This window comes from Mastigoproctus giganteus, chromosome 10 (genome assembly GCF_048544385.1).
Source record: "Mastigoproctus giganteus isolate SK-2022 chromosome 10, ASM4854438v1, whole genome shotgun sequence".
NCBI classification, from domain to species: Eukaryota; Metazoa; Arthropoda; class Arachnida; order Uropygi; family Thelyphonidae; genus Mastigoproctus; species Mastigoproctus giganteus.
The window spans coordinates 35,778,415-35,791,464 of record NC_143584.1 but is presented as its reverse complement, the minus strand read 5'-3'; the positions used below and the strand labels follow the sequence as shown (position 1 = coordinate 35,791,464).

General features: G+C 37.4%; 1 protein-coding gene across 1 annotated transcript in view; it reads left to right on the top strand.

Moving 5' to 3' along the window:
• LOC150078973 (uncharacterized) overlaps window positions 1–9,004 on the top strand; it is a 47,111-nt gene extending 38,107 nt beyond the window's left edge. Inside the window, exons 2-3 of the mRNA XM_090383778.1 lie at window positions 5,453–5,591; window positions 8,767–9,004. Coding sequence (XP_090239904.1) covers window positions 5,453–5,591; window positions 8,767–8,979 — 352 coding nt within the window. The 3' untranslated portion in view covers window positions 8,980–9,004. The remainder of the gene's footprint in view (window positions 1–5,452; window positions 5,592–8,766) is intronic.
• Window positions 9,005–13,050: the final 4,046 nt, after the last annotated feature.

Here is a 13,050-nt window from a genome sequence, read left to right as displayed (position 1 = left end):
GGGGGAAACAAAACGACGGCTTAGGGATCGTCTGGGGGAACATTTAAATGCCATAAGAACCGCTGATTACAATAAGTCTGCCGTGACCGAACATTTTTGGGAGAAGCAGCATCAAATCTCCCCGGAGGACGCTATCATTTTGGATCGTGCACACGGATACTGGGAGCGTAAATGGCTCGAGGGTTTACGGATTGGCTCATCCAATAAGAATACCATGAACAGAGATAGAGGCATGCGTATTCATCCCATTTTTGAAGCAATTGTATTAAGTTCGGATGAACGATTTTCTTTGCCACGTTCCCGAGAGATTTCCGCTTCCAGTTCTGACCATGTGCCGATTGAACCACGTGGAGAAATACCACGTGTGGAGGTACCGTGAACCTGCTATTTAAGGAGATGTTGCAGGAAGTCATATTACTGTTGAAGAAGAGAGCTGACGCTCTCGAAAGCTCCAGGTTTTTAGCGCTTTTAATTTTATATTTTAGCTTATTTTATTGTAAATGATCTTTTATTATAGTTTTTAGTATTCCGCAATATACAATCATTGTAAATAATTTGTTTTTGATTTTATATTATTATTTTTATATTATTTGTAAAATTTTAGTTACAGTAAAATTTTATTCATGGTCGGTGTATGAGTTTATTTCCTAGATATGAGTTTTCCCGACCTCAGAGGCCTCTTTCAGGATATTGAAAATTTCTTGCTAATTCATTTTACTGATACCTCTCAGAGCCTTAAAAACCTCAATCAAATCTGCTCTAAGGTGCCTAGTTTCCAAACTCTACAGCCCACATATTCGAACACTCGATAGAACCAGTCATTACACCATTTCAAGAAGCTCGATGTCTTTCTTTAGCCGCTGTCTCCATACTTGAACACAGTATTCCAAGTGTGGTCTAACAAAAGCCTTATATAATGGGATTATCACGTCCCTCTCTCTACTTGCAAAAGTTCGATAGATCATCGATAGGACACCATGGGCCTTCCTTGCAACCTGTTTACAATGCTCAGAGAATTTCATGTCTGACCGTATCATAACACCCAAGTCCCTTTCCTCTTGTACCGGGTTTAGTTGAACTCCACCAAGTGAATAAGTTATTTTGGGATTACTGTTTCCCAGGTGTAATACCTTACACTTTGTTGGATTAAAACATAGCCGCCATTTTTCTGACCATTCCTGAAGTCTATCTAGGTCTCTCTGAAGAAGCTCAGCTTGACAGTGATCATTAACTACGCTACCAATTTTAACATCTGCAAATTTAGACATCACGCCCTCTATCCCTTCATCAATGTCGTTCATGAAAATTAAAAACAACAGTGGTCCTAATAGTGATCCTTGGGGAACCCCACTTCTTACACCAACCCAATCTGAGGAATAGCCATTCATCAACATTTAGCCCTGAACCCATCCTGCTATCCATCTAAAGATTTTCCCAGTGATTCCAACCTGTTCCAGCTTATAAAGCAACTGCTCATGTGCGACTGAGTCAAAAGCTTTGCTGAAATCTAAATAAACAATGTCGAAATTATTCCCTAAATCCAGCTCACGAGTGACCCTTTCAAAATATCGAAACAGATTTGTTAAACATGATTTTTCCTTAACAAAACCATGCTGAGTATCCTTGAGAATTTAAATTCTATCCAAATGATCCTTTATTCCACCCGTGATCATTGGCTCCATGATTTTCCCTACCACTGAAGTCAGACTGACAGGTCGATAATTTCCCACTTCACTCTTAGAGCCACCCTTATGTATGGGAGATACATTTACACTTTTCCAATCCAACGGAATCTCCCCAGAGTCTAGTGATGCTCGCATAATTAGCCTCAATGGTTCAATGCACTCGCTTGCCGCCTCCCTTAAGATTATAGGGTATATTCCATCAACTCCAGGAGCCTTACTGGTCTGTAGGCTCGAAAGTTTTTTTCATTAAATAATCTTGTGAAATTTCAATATCATTAATGACATATTTTTCCACTTCGCTCCCACAATTTCCTATTGCCACAAAAGGCTTTTCATTTGTAAATATCGATGCAAAATAATTGTTGAGTTCATCTGCAACAGCAGCTGGTGTATTTAATACTCTCCTCTTTCCCTTGCGTAAAGGTGCGATCTGATTTTTCCTGCTCTTATTGGCATTTATATATATGAAGAATTCGTTATCCCCCCCCCCCCTCTTTGCTAGTGTTTCTCATAAACTGCCTTTGCCTGTCGAACCTTTTCTGTGGCTCTATTACAGATCACCTTGTAGCTGTTATAGGCTTCAGTACTTTTTATTGCTCTGTAACCTTTCCAAGCCACCTTTTTCTGCTCAAGTAATGTGGCAACTTCACTATTCATCCAACTTGGAACCCTCCTCGTGGAGTATTTTTTAATGGTATATACGCATTCAAGGCATCTGTGATTAATGTTTTAAAAGCGTACCACAGTTGAAATGTATTCATTCTCTGCGCGATATCTACCCAGTTAATAGAGGCCATGTAGTACCTTAAGGCATTGGAATTCCCTTTTCTGAAATTAAAACCCATTCCTTTGCCTTTTACTTCTGCTACCTCTCTCGTCATCATCCACCGTAGAACTCCGTGATCACTTCCTGCTACTGGTTCCTCTACTGTCAGCCCTGTTATGTCATCTGATTCATGTGTGATGATGAGGTCTAGGATATTCTTTTCTCTAGTACTTTCCCTGACATGTCGATACAAATAACAGTCATCTAGTTGATTTAAAAATTTTGTTCCCCATGTCGAGTTTCCTTCCCATCAATTAGAGGCAAATTGAAATCACCCATAATAAGGCATTGACGCTTACTTGCCCATTCCATTTGCATGTAGAGGCTTTTGTCATAATCTTCACAATCATGTGGTCTGTAGATTACTCCTACTCGCATTATACCTTTGTTTCCAACTATCTCACATCTCACATCATACAGACTCTATACTAGCACGTGAAAAGTCTGAATCCGGGAAAGCTATCGTCGCACTCAGGCTGCTTCTGATAAGAAGCATTACCCCACCACCCCTTCTATCTACTGAAACCCATCATTTCCTATTTCTGGGTGGCACCACGTTTCTGTAAGCCCTATTATGAACGCGTTACTTGTTTTAACCAGCAGTTCGAATTCGCTCATTTTATTGACGACACTTCTAACGTTACTGTATAAACAGTTAAGACTTACCCTTCTTGCATATTTAACTACCCTAACACGACCCTTGAAGTTTTTTAGACTCTTATCCCTGGCATTAGCTACCCGCTCACTTGAAACGTTTCTGCCCCCAAGAACATCTAGATAATGTCCAGTTGGGGTAACAGATAAGAACTCTTAAGGTATGTGCAAGAGTTACTTTGACCAATATTATCAGATAAACGCGTGTTAGTATTACCCACATCCCCCCCTAACTAGCAGTTTCCCTGAATCTTTAAGGTATCCTCAATAATACTGGCAAAAACGTTTGCACCACCTTTGTTTAAGAGTATCCCGTTTCCCTGTTAGAACTTGATAAACTCCTGGCACCGCCTTCCCTAAATACTTCCTCGTATGAATGTAGATGAAAAATACTCGTCTAGTTTGTCAGCAACCCGAGCTAGATTATCAACAGTCAACCATCGATATCGAGTGGACCAATATGATTCATCACCAGCCTTCTAATAAATACAGAATCCCTGTCAGATATATACGACCTTGTTTGTCCAAATGAGATGGATCAAATGTCATATTTTTGAATTAAAAATAATGTTCTAGAAGTGTAGCCTAAAAACCAAAAAAAAAATTCACAATATTCAAGTACCACGAGCCAATTATTAACTTTTTACCACCTTTTGAAGCTATAAAATCGACAGCAAAGATCCTGAGTTAATCCACTTTTATTTATCTGTGAAAATATTATTAAAACCTTATCTAATGAGAAATTGTCTTTCTTTCACACATTCCCACCTCCCCAAATGAATACCTCGCTTTCAGAACGAGAGTTCATTTTCTTACAGGATGTATAACTCGCTCGCGATAACCCTGCCTGCAACTTCTTAATACAGATCACCGCGTGCAGTGTTTTAAATAACCATGGTGCGTGATTTAACAAAATATAGTCACGAGAGATCCGCGCTTCAAATATTAAATCTTATTATTCAAAATGGCGCCGTAGCAACATCAGTTGTGACGTTTTTTGTTTCGGAGAAATGAAATTTAAAGCGGATCGCTGAGATTCATTTGAAGTCGCGATGGCATCTTGCAATCTTAAGTAGGAATTACGTTGTAATTACAGAGATGCCCTGCTAGCGCTAAAGCACGCGCTTTTTCAGTAGCTGGAATAAGATGAACCGGCATGGATGAAACATTAATGCTCACTAGTTCATTACGCGTACTTCATGAAAAGATTTGCAAACCAAAAGCGCGCTGTGAGCCATCGAATTTTAATATTTATGCAGTGGATAGGTGGCGCTCGCTAACATAAGGACGCAAAGTTGGAGGATTACAATTATAATTCTACAGTTATTTAAAAACAAAGGATAAGACATTCGAAACACGGTCCCTGTAAAAATGTTAAGATAGTACGAGCATTAACAAGTCTTTGTTAAGAAAAGAAAAACATTTGGAGAACATCAACAGAAATTACGGTTATTTTCACATACAATTCAGCATTTTTTTTCAGTCGACGTTCTGGATTTTTTTTTTCTAACCTTCATCAGCGAGTATTACAAAGAAACGTGTCAAAGAACGCGCACGTACGAAGTAAAGTAACCATGGCAACATTACTTCGAGATCTGGAAGATAAACATCGTAAACAAGAAAATGAATACATCACACTTGATTTTTCTGTGGTAACACAAAGAATTTCGTCGGGAAAACTGATGAATCCAACATCTGTAAACAATCACTAGCTTGGCCATCTTATTTCAGACAAGATTTCTAAAATTCTTCGTATCCCGGATTCTTTTATCTTATTTTTGTCTCAAATATGTCAGTTCTTAAATCCCTTTCCAACCAGACAACCATTCTGAAGGCTCTCAGAACTAAGCCGATTATTGGTGCTCTGCTGTAGTGTGATATCTGCAGCTGCAACATAAATTGTTACACGCAGACATGACTCCTCACATCCAAGGAGAAAGTATTGGGCTGTTTTGAATCTGTTTTCTATCTCTGAGAATTGCAGGGGTGCAAAACAATCTGATTATGAGATCTCCAAGTATTACAAATTATCCGTGTCTTCTTTCCTTCTCGATATAAGGCGCTTAATACATTGACGAACATAACAGAATCATAAAATGCAATTTTATTTTTCTAATAAGGCAGTCTTATGTTTATCGTATGTAACATTTATCTATTATAACTATCTTTAACATATCCAACTTTTTTCCCACATTTTTCGAACAATGCCCTATAACTTTTGCTATAGTGTATACACACAAATTCTATAATGTATTTCGACATTCATAGCAAGTATTTTGTTTTCTAGGATACAGTCTAATGGTTTATGTGACTATGAAAACACTGCAGTTGCCAATATGTTGAGGAGGTTTCGCGAGAAAGGAGAAATCAGGGCCGTGCATATTATAATCCCCGACCAGTCAACAGAAGCTATAATCTATGTATCAGTAAGTATTTTGATCGTTATAATACTTTGATAATAGTTAAATATACTATTATTAAGAAAACTGCTATTTTTTAATTTTTTTAGGCGTGATTAATAATGCACTTATTGTCATGTATCGGTACGTCCGTCCGCATGTAATAACTCTAATCTCACTGGATGGATTTTCATGAAATTTTATAATTAGATCCTTCAGAAAATTCAGACCAATAGAAATTAGATAATTATTTATTGTTTTTCCCCATAAATATCACATTGGTTACCCATATATTTGGCTGAAGCACTGGATATTGCCAAACAGTTGTTGGAGGAACGAAATTACTATTTGCTAACGCCCCTGAAATAACGCATGCGCATTAACTTTGTTTTATCTATCTGTTTATAAGATCTCCAAGTATCATAATCTGTATTTCTTAGCGAATTTCAGATAATACAATAAGACAAATCTTATTTATTTCGATTCTCGTAATTTATGTATGATTATTAATGAGGCTCTGACTGAGCAAAATTCCCATCTGAATCATTTGTTAGGTTCTGTTCTTAATAATTACAACTTTATGAATAATTAATTACCATAATTCAGTTGCTGGAGACAACGAATGCCGAAAATAATCCCTGTTAATATTCTTCTATGCCAAAATGTCAGCGCCATGCACTTTCTCCAGAAGAAATCAATGTGCGTGTTCTCAAGTTTTCGCCACTGCTAACTGTCATATAATCGGCTTCCGGACGGATGATTGATTATTTAATTAAGGGTCCAGTATGCGGGAGGGAAAGTTTTCTTTAATTACCGAATGTAATGAGTCATCTTCCACACAAATAACAATGCATCGCTTGCGACAAATGTTTTTTGGTCGGATTTATTCTGGAATTGATTCGATTAATTTCGAAATGAAGTGTAGGTTCTCAAGAAGGCTGCATCGGTAAAAAAACTCCAATTTTTAAAGTTTGGATATTGGAAAGATCACGAAGAGTGGGTTTAGGACTTCCATTAGCTCTGTTGTCATTGGATATCTTTTTTGGTGTGCAGCTTCTATGAGGTATAATACCCAAAGCTGTCTGATTTCGGTTAACAATGGATATTGCTGTGGTTTGAACCCTTCTGATTATTTTTGTCCAATTATGAATCCTTGTTTTTCCTAATCACAGCGTGAGAAGGAAAAAATTTACCAACTTAGGAAAAAAGCGATTATTCATATGTGTTAACCCAAAAGGAAATAAGGTTGTGAAGCGTAAGATATTCTGTTGGAAAATTGCGTGCATTCAGTGGACGATTTGACTGTTTGCTGGATGAAAAACACCATGCAACCCTTGCATGGTATTTCAAATTTAGCTAATTCTCAGGATGGATGCTCTGCCGAATCTTAGATCGAATTCTGAATCCTTCCAATACAAGTGAGAACCTTACTGGTCAACATGATATCTCTACGATGCATGCTGTAACCAGTATTTATTAATATGATGTTTAAAATGAACCTAAATGAGATTTATTTAATTCAATCATATTGTTTTATATTTAATTATAATAAGAATATTTTTATTTTCTAGTCATGGGCAGAATGAAATGCGTCAAGAAATGTGGTTTATGCAGAACAGCGCACTCTTTTCTTCGTGGTATTTCTGACTATTGAAAGGAATAGCCGTATACAATGTCCATTCTAGTCAATACCGGATCACCAGACTTTCAGATTTAGATTTGCGACCTCTTAGATTGCTTCATTGTGATCGGAAGCCATGATCCCAAAGAATTAGAGGAAAAGCTTAATCAGTTATGCAGAAGGGATAAATGGCTGGAAGTCAAGAGAAGAATGAATCTCGGATGGATAGCATTTAGGAAATATAGTCACATACTGAGGAGCAATATCCCAAATTTGTCGGAAACGTAAAATAATGAACCAATGTATACTCCTAACCATGGAAGTGAAACTTGGGCACTCGTCCAAGTAATTATATTAGGAATAAGGCATGAGCTCTAAGACATGATTGACAGATGGACAAAGAAAATAATAGAATGGTACCCAAGGGCTAAAAGAAACCTGGAAGAGAACAACGGAGATGGAAAGATGAAATTCAAGGGTTCGTGGGCATTAAATGGGTGGCCATTGCACAAAACAGAAGTAACTGGAAAGTTGCTGGAGAGGTCTACATCCTGCAGTGGATTAAAAATGGCTGATAAGATTGCTTCGCATGGATCACATTAAATCCCTGGTTTGTTATACGCATATTACCACATAAGCTGAGAAATCGCAATTTGGAAGTTCCTGAATCGTTTTAGGACCATTAAAAATGATCCTAAAATGTTTTGTAATTCATGATTAATATCTCAAAAATAAAAAGATTTCTGAGATGCTATGATATAGGAATTTACTAACAAAAGGAAAATGTATTCGTTCTAATTCGGGAATTGAGACAGGAAAAATATGTTTGGCAAGTATAGACCTGCACGCTGTCTAAAGAATCATTTCAGCTCTAGTCGAATAAGGAAATACTTCTTGTATGTGTGTCCTGTTACCAGAAGAGAATAATCGATCTATCGCACAGCAGCTGTTCCTTTCAAACAACGATGTTCGGATGTGTGTTGGTGAACACCACACAAAGGTAACTCGAAAAATTCAGATTTATGCGAGACCATCAAATGAGAAGTAAAAGTCTTCCAGGAAACAACGGAAGCTCATTAAGTAAAGAGCTGGGAGGAGGAGGAGGGAGGGGTCGAGGAGCATCATGAGCGGTAACAAATAAAATATAAACAGCGGGGAAAACGAAGAGCAGAAACCATTTTTCTCTTTTGCTAGCATCACACTACAATTGATGAATGGCTGTATTAAAGGGGTATGCCAAGAGATCAAAGGAAGTAAGAAAGAGGAGTTCCTTTCTCACGTGAACACTCTTAGAGATATATTGGCTAAATTAAGGGCAGAATGTAACCAGTACATCATAGGCAGCTAGCGAGAGGGGGGAGGGACTCGAATTTATCTTCCAACAAAACATTCCCGAATTTGTGGTTACCTTTCAGCTTTGAAAGGAGCAGATAATGGATGACAAAATACCTGCAGATTATTCCAGCATGCCAAATGAATGGTGGAGTTTAAATACATTGATTTTCATTTTCTGATTTATTTATTGTTTATTTTTTAATAAAAAATATTGAACCTTTGCTGATCTAATCTTTTTTTTTCTAGGTGGTACTTGCCTTCTACGCTGCCATCATCTTACTCCTTGTAGGAACCAATCTCCATCGATTTCGTCAATGTAAAAATCGGAAGTTCGACAGAAAACGGAAGAATCACCGTAAGCGCCATCTAGTGGTTAGAGTTGATGGACAGAACCAACTCTACCCATGCAATAGCAAATACGAAGACATATCAAAGGACTCTGACGTAGTGGCTGTTTGATTACGAATATATTTTTAACAATTCCAGGACTGTAAAATGTACATCAAAGAGGACATTGGAACATCGAAGGAAGAACAAATGCATTGAAATTCATATCAATGTAAATACAAAATTTCAATGGAGTAACCAGAAGAAAAAAACAGAATATATTTTCCTAATGTTGCTATAAACTACCAATATTATATACGCTAATAACTACCACTTTCCATTCTTTATTCATATAAATAAAAATACAATTCGTTTTATTGAAAGAATTTTTTAAAACCTTTTTTTTTTGCCTAATTTGACTTTGGAAGTAACTCATTGCATATCTTAAATAATCAATGTATATCGAATAAAGCAATTTGTGTTTTTGATACTCGTTTAGATATTTATTGGCATCCTTTGCTGTTCTCCACCCAACTGCAGTGAAGTTCGAATCCACCGGTAGGCGATTTGTTTGCTAATCCAGCAAAGTTCCTAAAAGACACTGGAAATATTCGTTTATTTCCAAGTCTTTTGTGACTGGAAAATGCTGAACTTGCAAATGCTGATATCTTTGCTGATGTGACAGTATTTTGTGAGGTATTAAGGTTTCCAGAACACAAATTCCTTGAGGCTTTACTTTCGCAGAGAATTTATTATACGTTTGGGTAACCATAAAATATAGAGTCGATTGGAGAAGGAGAAGGAGAAATACCGATCGGCAATCGTATACATCCGTTGTTTTTATGCACAAAACTTTTCTCCCATTAATTTCATGGGTTGCAGGAATAAACATCGGATTGCTGACATGGGCAATACCCAGAAAATGTGTTCCTATTCAGAATCCACTAAAATGTTTTCGTATCATCACTAGGAAGCAGAAAATATGTAGTAAATTGCCCAGAGATGCATACTTGGAGAAACTATGTCGAATATAACCAGTGAAGTATGTTGGCTTCTTTTTGACGTTCTTCGGCAGATGGCTTACTGTGTCAGCTACCATAAACTTCCGGGACATGAAGTTGAGCTCATATTAGCCGGTCTATGAGATATTGATGCAAATATCGATCCTTTTATGTAGCAGTTCTCATGAAGAACTTTGGAAAATTACTAACTTTACAAAATGGACGTGAAAAAAATGATTTAAATTTTAAACAATATATTAAAATGAATCGGAGAAGATCTATTTTAGTGCAAGAACACACCACTTAATTGAAATAATCCAATAGGAAATCTTTCAGAGATACTTGTTTCCCTTTTAATCCTTTATGGATACTTCTTGGACAGTCTTGCTACTGGTGATTTAGTACTGGGATTCATCTTCATCCAGACTAATGCATCGGAGTTTACCTTTGTTACGAAAAGTCCCTTTTCTTGTCCAGATGTTCACAATAGAGGAAACCCAGTCTATAAATCTAGTTTATACGAAATTGGTTAGGTGGAAGAAATTCTTAAAACATCTTATTTTGGACACTTATCGAGGAACTTTACTCTTATATTTCAAATCAGGAAATACCAGTAAAGAAAGAATTTGAGACTGTTGAAGAGTTGCCATCGATGCATGGACATTTGTAGTTGGACAATTATGCCGCGTATTACTTTCCCTGTATTCAATTAAGATGCGAATGCAAATAATTCCAAACTATATTTATCAAAGAGCTCTAAACCTATTTCAACTACGCAAAAGTGGTATTTCTTGTAAACAGCAACTCATTACAAGGCTGGTTAAACATGGTTGTTGCATGTTTATATTCCACATCAAGAACAAACGTTAGCACTGCGGGCGATCAAAAATTTGGCAATTTCTTTAAAGTAATTGGCTAGAGGATACTAAAAGGGAACTTGGGGGCTTTTAATGTTTATAAATTCGCCTCGGTTGGAGCATCTGGGACTTATTGATTGGTGTTCTGAGTATAGTTTCGCAACATTGGAAAGGGGAATAGATTGGCTCATTTTCTTCTAAACTGATGTTTGTCTGCTTTACGAGTATAACGAAGAACTTCAGATGTGTTTGACAATGAAGGAAATCACTCAGGAAATAAGCAAATGAAAACATTCAATTTTCTGCCATCTCTAATGGCACTGAAGAGATACAATAGCACTTAAGTACACTAACTGGCCATTATATTGGTAACACCCGAATTTACAGACGCTGATACAGTTCGTGGAATAGAGTGAAAAGTCTCAGAAAGTAAGTATAATTAATAAATAAGTTTTACCATAAGTACTTACATAAATCGAAAGATAGTAAACTTCCCCCTTGTAAAAATTAAAAAATGAAATTTAAAAAAGAAAATATTCTCCAGTTTTTCAAGCATGAAATAATTGAATTTCTCTGGCCAACGCACCAAGTACTTCTTGGTGCGTTGGCCAGAGAAAGTAAAGAAATATGCAAATTAGCTTCAGAATTAAATGCAGTTCCTTGAAGAATAAAGCAAATTCTATGAAGATGGAAACTCCATCTAGATAGGAGCTTACTAAGCAGCATTTTGGTGCCCCTAAGCAAATTTCTATCTGAAGAGATTCCTCTAATAAGCAGGCGCCTTAGAGATTGCTTATTAGAGGCACTCCGGTGTGGTGTTTGTTTTGCAGACTGCCTTAAGCCAGTCCTGCTGTTTAGGCTCTTAACTTGAACCTACCACAGCATATATTGGAAAAAATATGAGGAACCTTTTCCTTGTGCTCCTTGAGCATCATAAGCAAAAAGTGATGGGATACAAAGAAGAATCCAGCTGTCATGTTCGGAGAGGACAGTTGATGTAAAACCTAGGAAAATTGGTCTGTTTATAGATAAACAAGAAGTAGAACATGATCTTTGAGTAACCGTATGGGTTATCTACCCAGTTACCCTCCACCTGGATTGGACCTATCCTGAGATATCTGATTGAGCAATTATGCGTACATAACATCACTCCAATGAGATCCAAAGCTGAAACACCAGGATATATATGCTATAAATTGTAGATATTCTATGGCTAGTTCGATTGTTTTCTGGATGAAAAAACTGGAGTTCTGGTGTAGGGGATATAACCTTCTCCCAAGACTGACTAACTTGGTTACTGGAGAAGTGTTAAACAATCAAATCCACGCCTTTCCACACGGTGCGAGAGAACTATGACACTATCCACCGAGCTAGCTGCGAGTGTCTAAGGCAACATCTCAAAAGTGCAGCAGCTGGAACTACGAACAAAGCAAATTCAGGCAGAAAAATCTGACCACTCTCGACTACTTGAGCAATGACCCTGCAGAGAAATGACTGTAATTGACTGCGCATTTCAATTATGGAGAATACCCCCATAAAAAGCCCAACAGGTGGAAGAAACGACGGTTAAATTCCATACATCTCGTCCATAAACAACAGAAGTATGCAGGATCTTCACTGAAACAACAAAGACGTATTTCTGGCATACGAAATGAAAACAGAAAAGACTATATTAGTTAGAATATTGGTGGAAAAAAGATACATACTAGCATTTCATTTTGTTTCCAGATTTTAAGTGGAGTGTGGACATAGAAAATGCCGCATCTATCGCAGAGTGTTGTGCTTACAATGAATTTCACATGAGGGAATCGCTGCTTCTCGTGGTTCGGAAGCAAACCGTTGGTTGAAGTGCCAAAAGAATCAATCCTAAGCCAAACATTGACATTTTGGTCACATCCCTTGTTTTCACACTTCGGAAGCTGTATAGAAATTGGTTCTTCATGTTCCAGAACGGTAATATTCCATCCCATACTGAGCAGAGAAGTTCAATTACTCGTCTGGCCGGTGAAGAATCCAGACGCGCGAGTTCGAACATCTTTGGGACGAACTAAAACAGCAGATCTGGGAGAAGACAGGTCCTCTTCTTACAGCTGAACTAGCAACTGTACTGAAGGCGAAATGGACAAAACTCCTCGCTGCACGCTACAAAAAACTGGTTGGAGGAGTTCCACAACGAATCGATGGAGTCAAAAGATAGGCCTATACCTCGTTTCATTTGTTCTTTTAAAACTCTTGCTGTTCCAAAAGTGATTGTGGTCAAGTACTTTTGGTGGGATAGTGTACTCCTGCAGAACTGTCTATAAGGAATGATCAGGACATTGCTTGCTTAAAAGTAATTAGAGTGG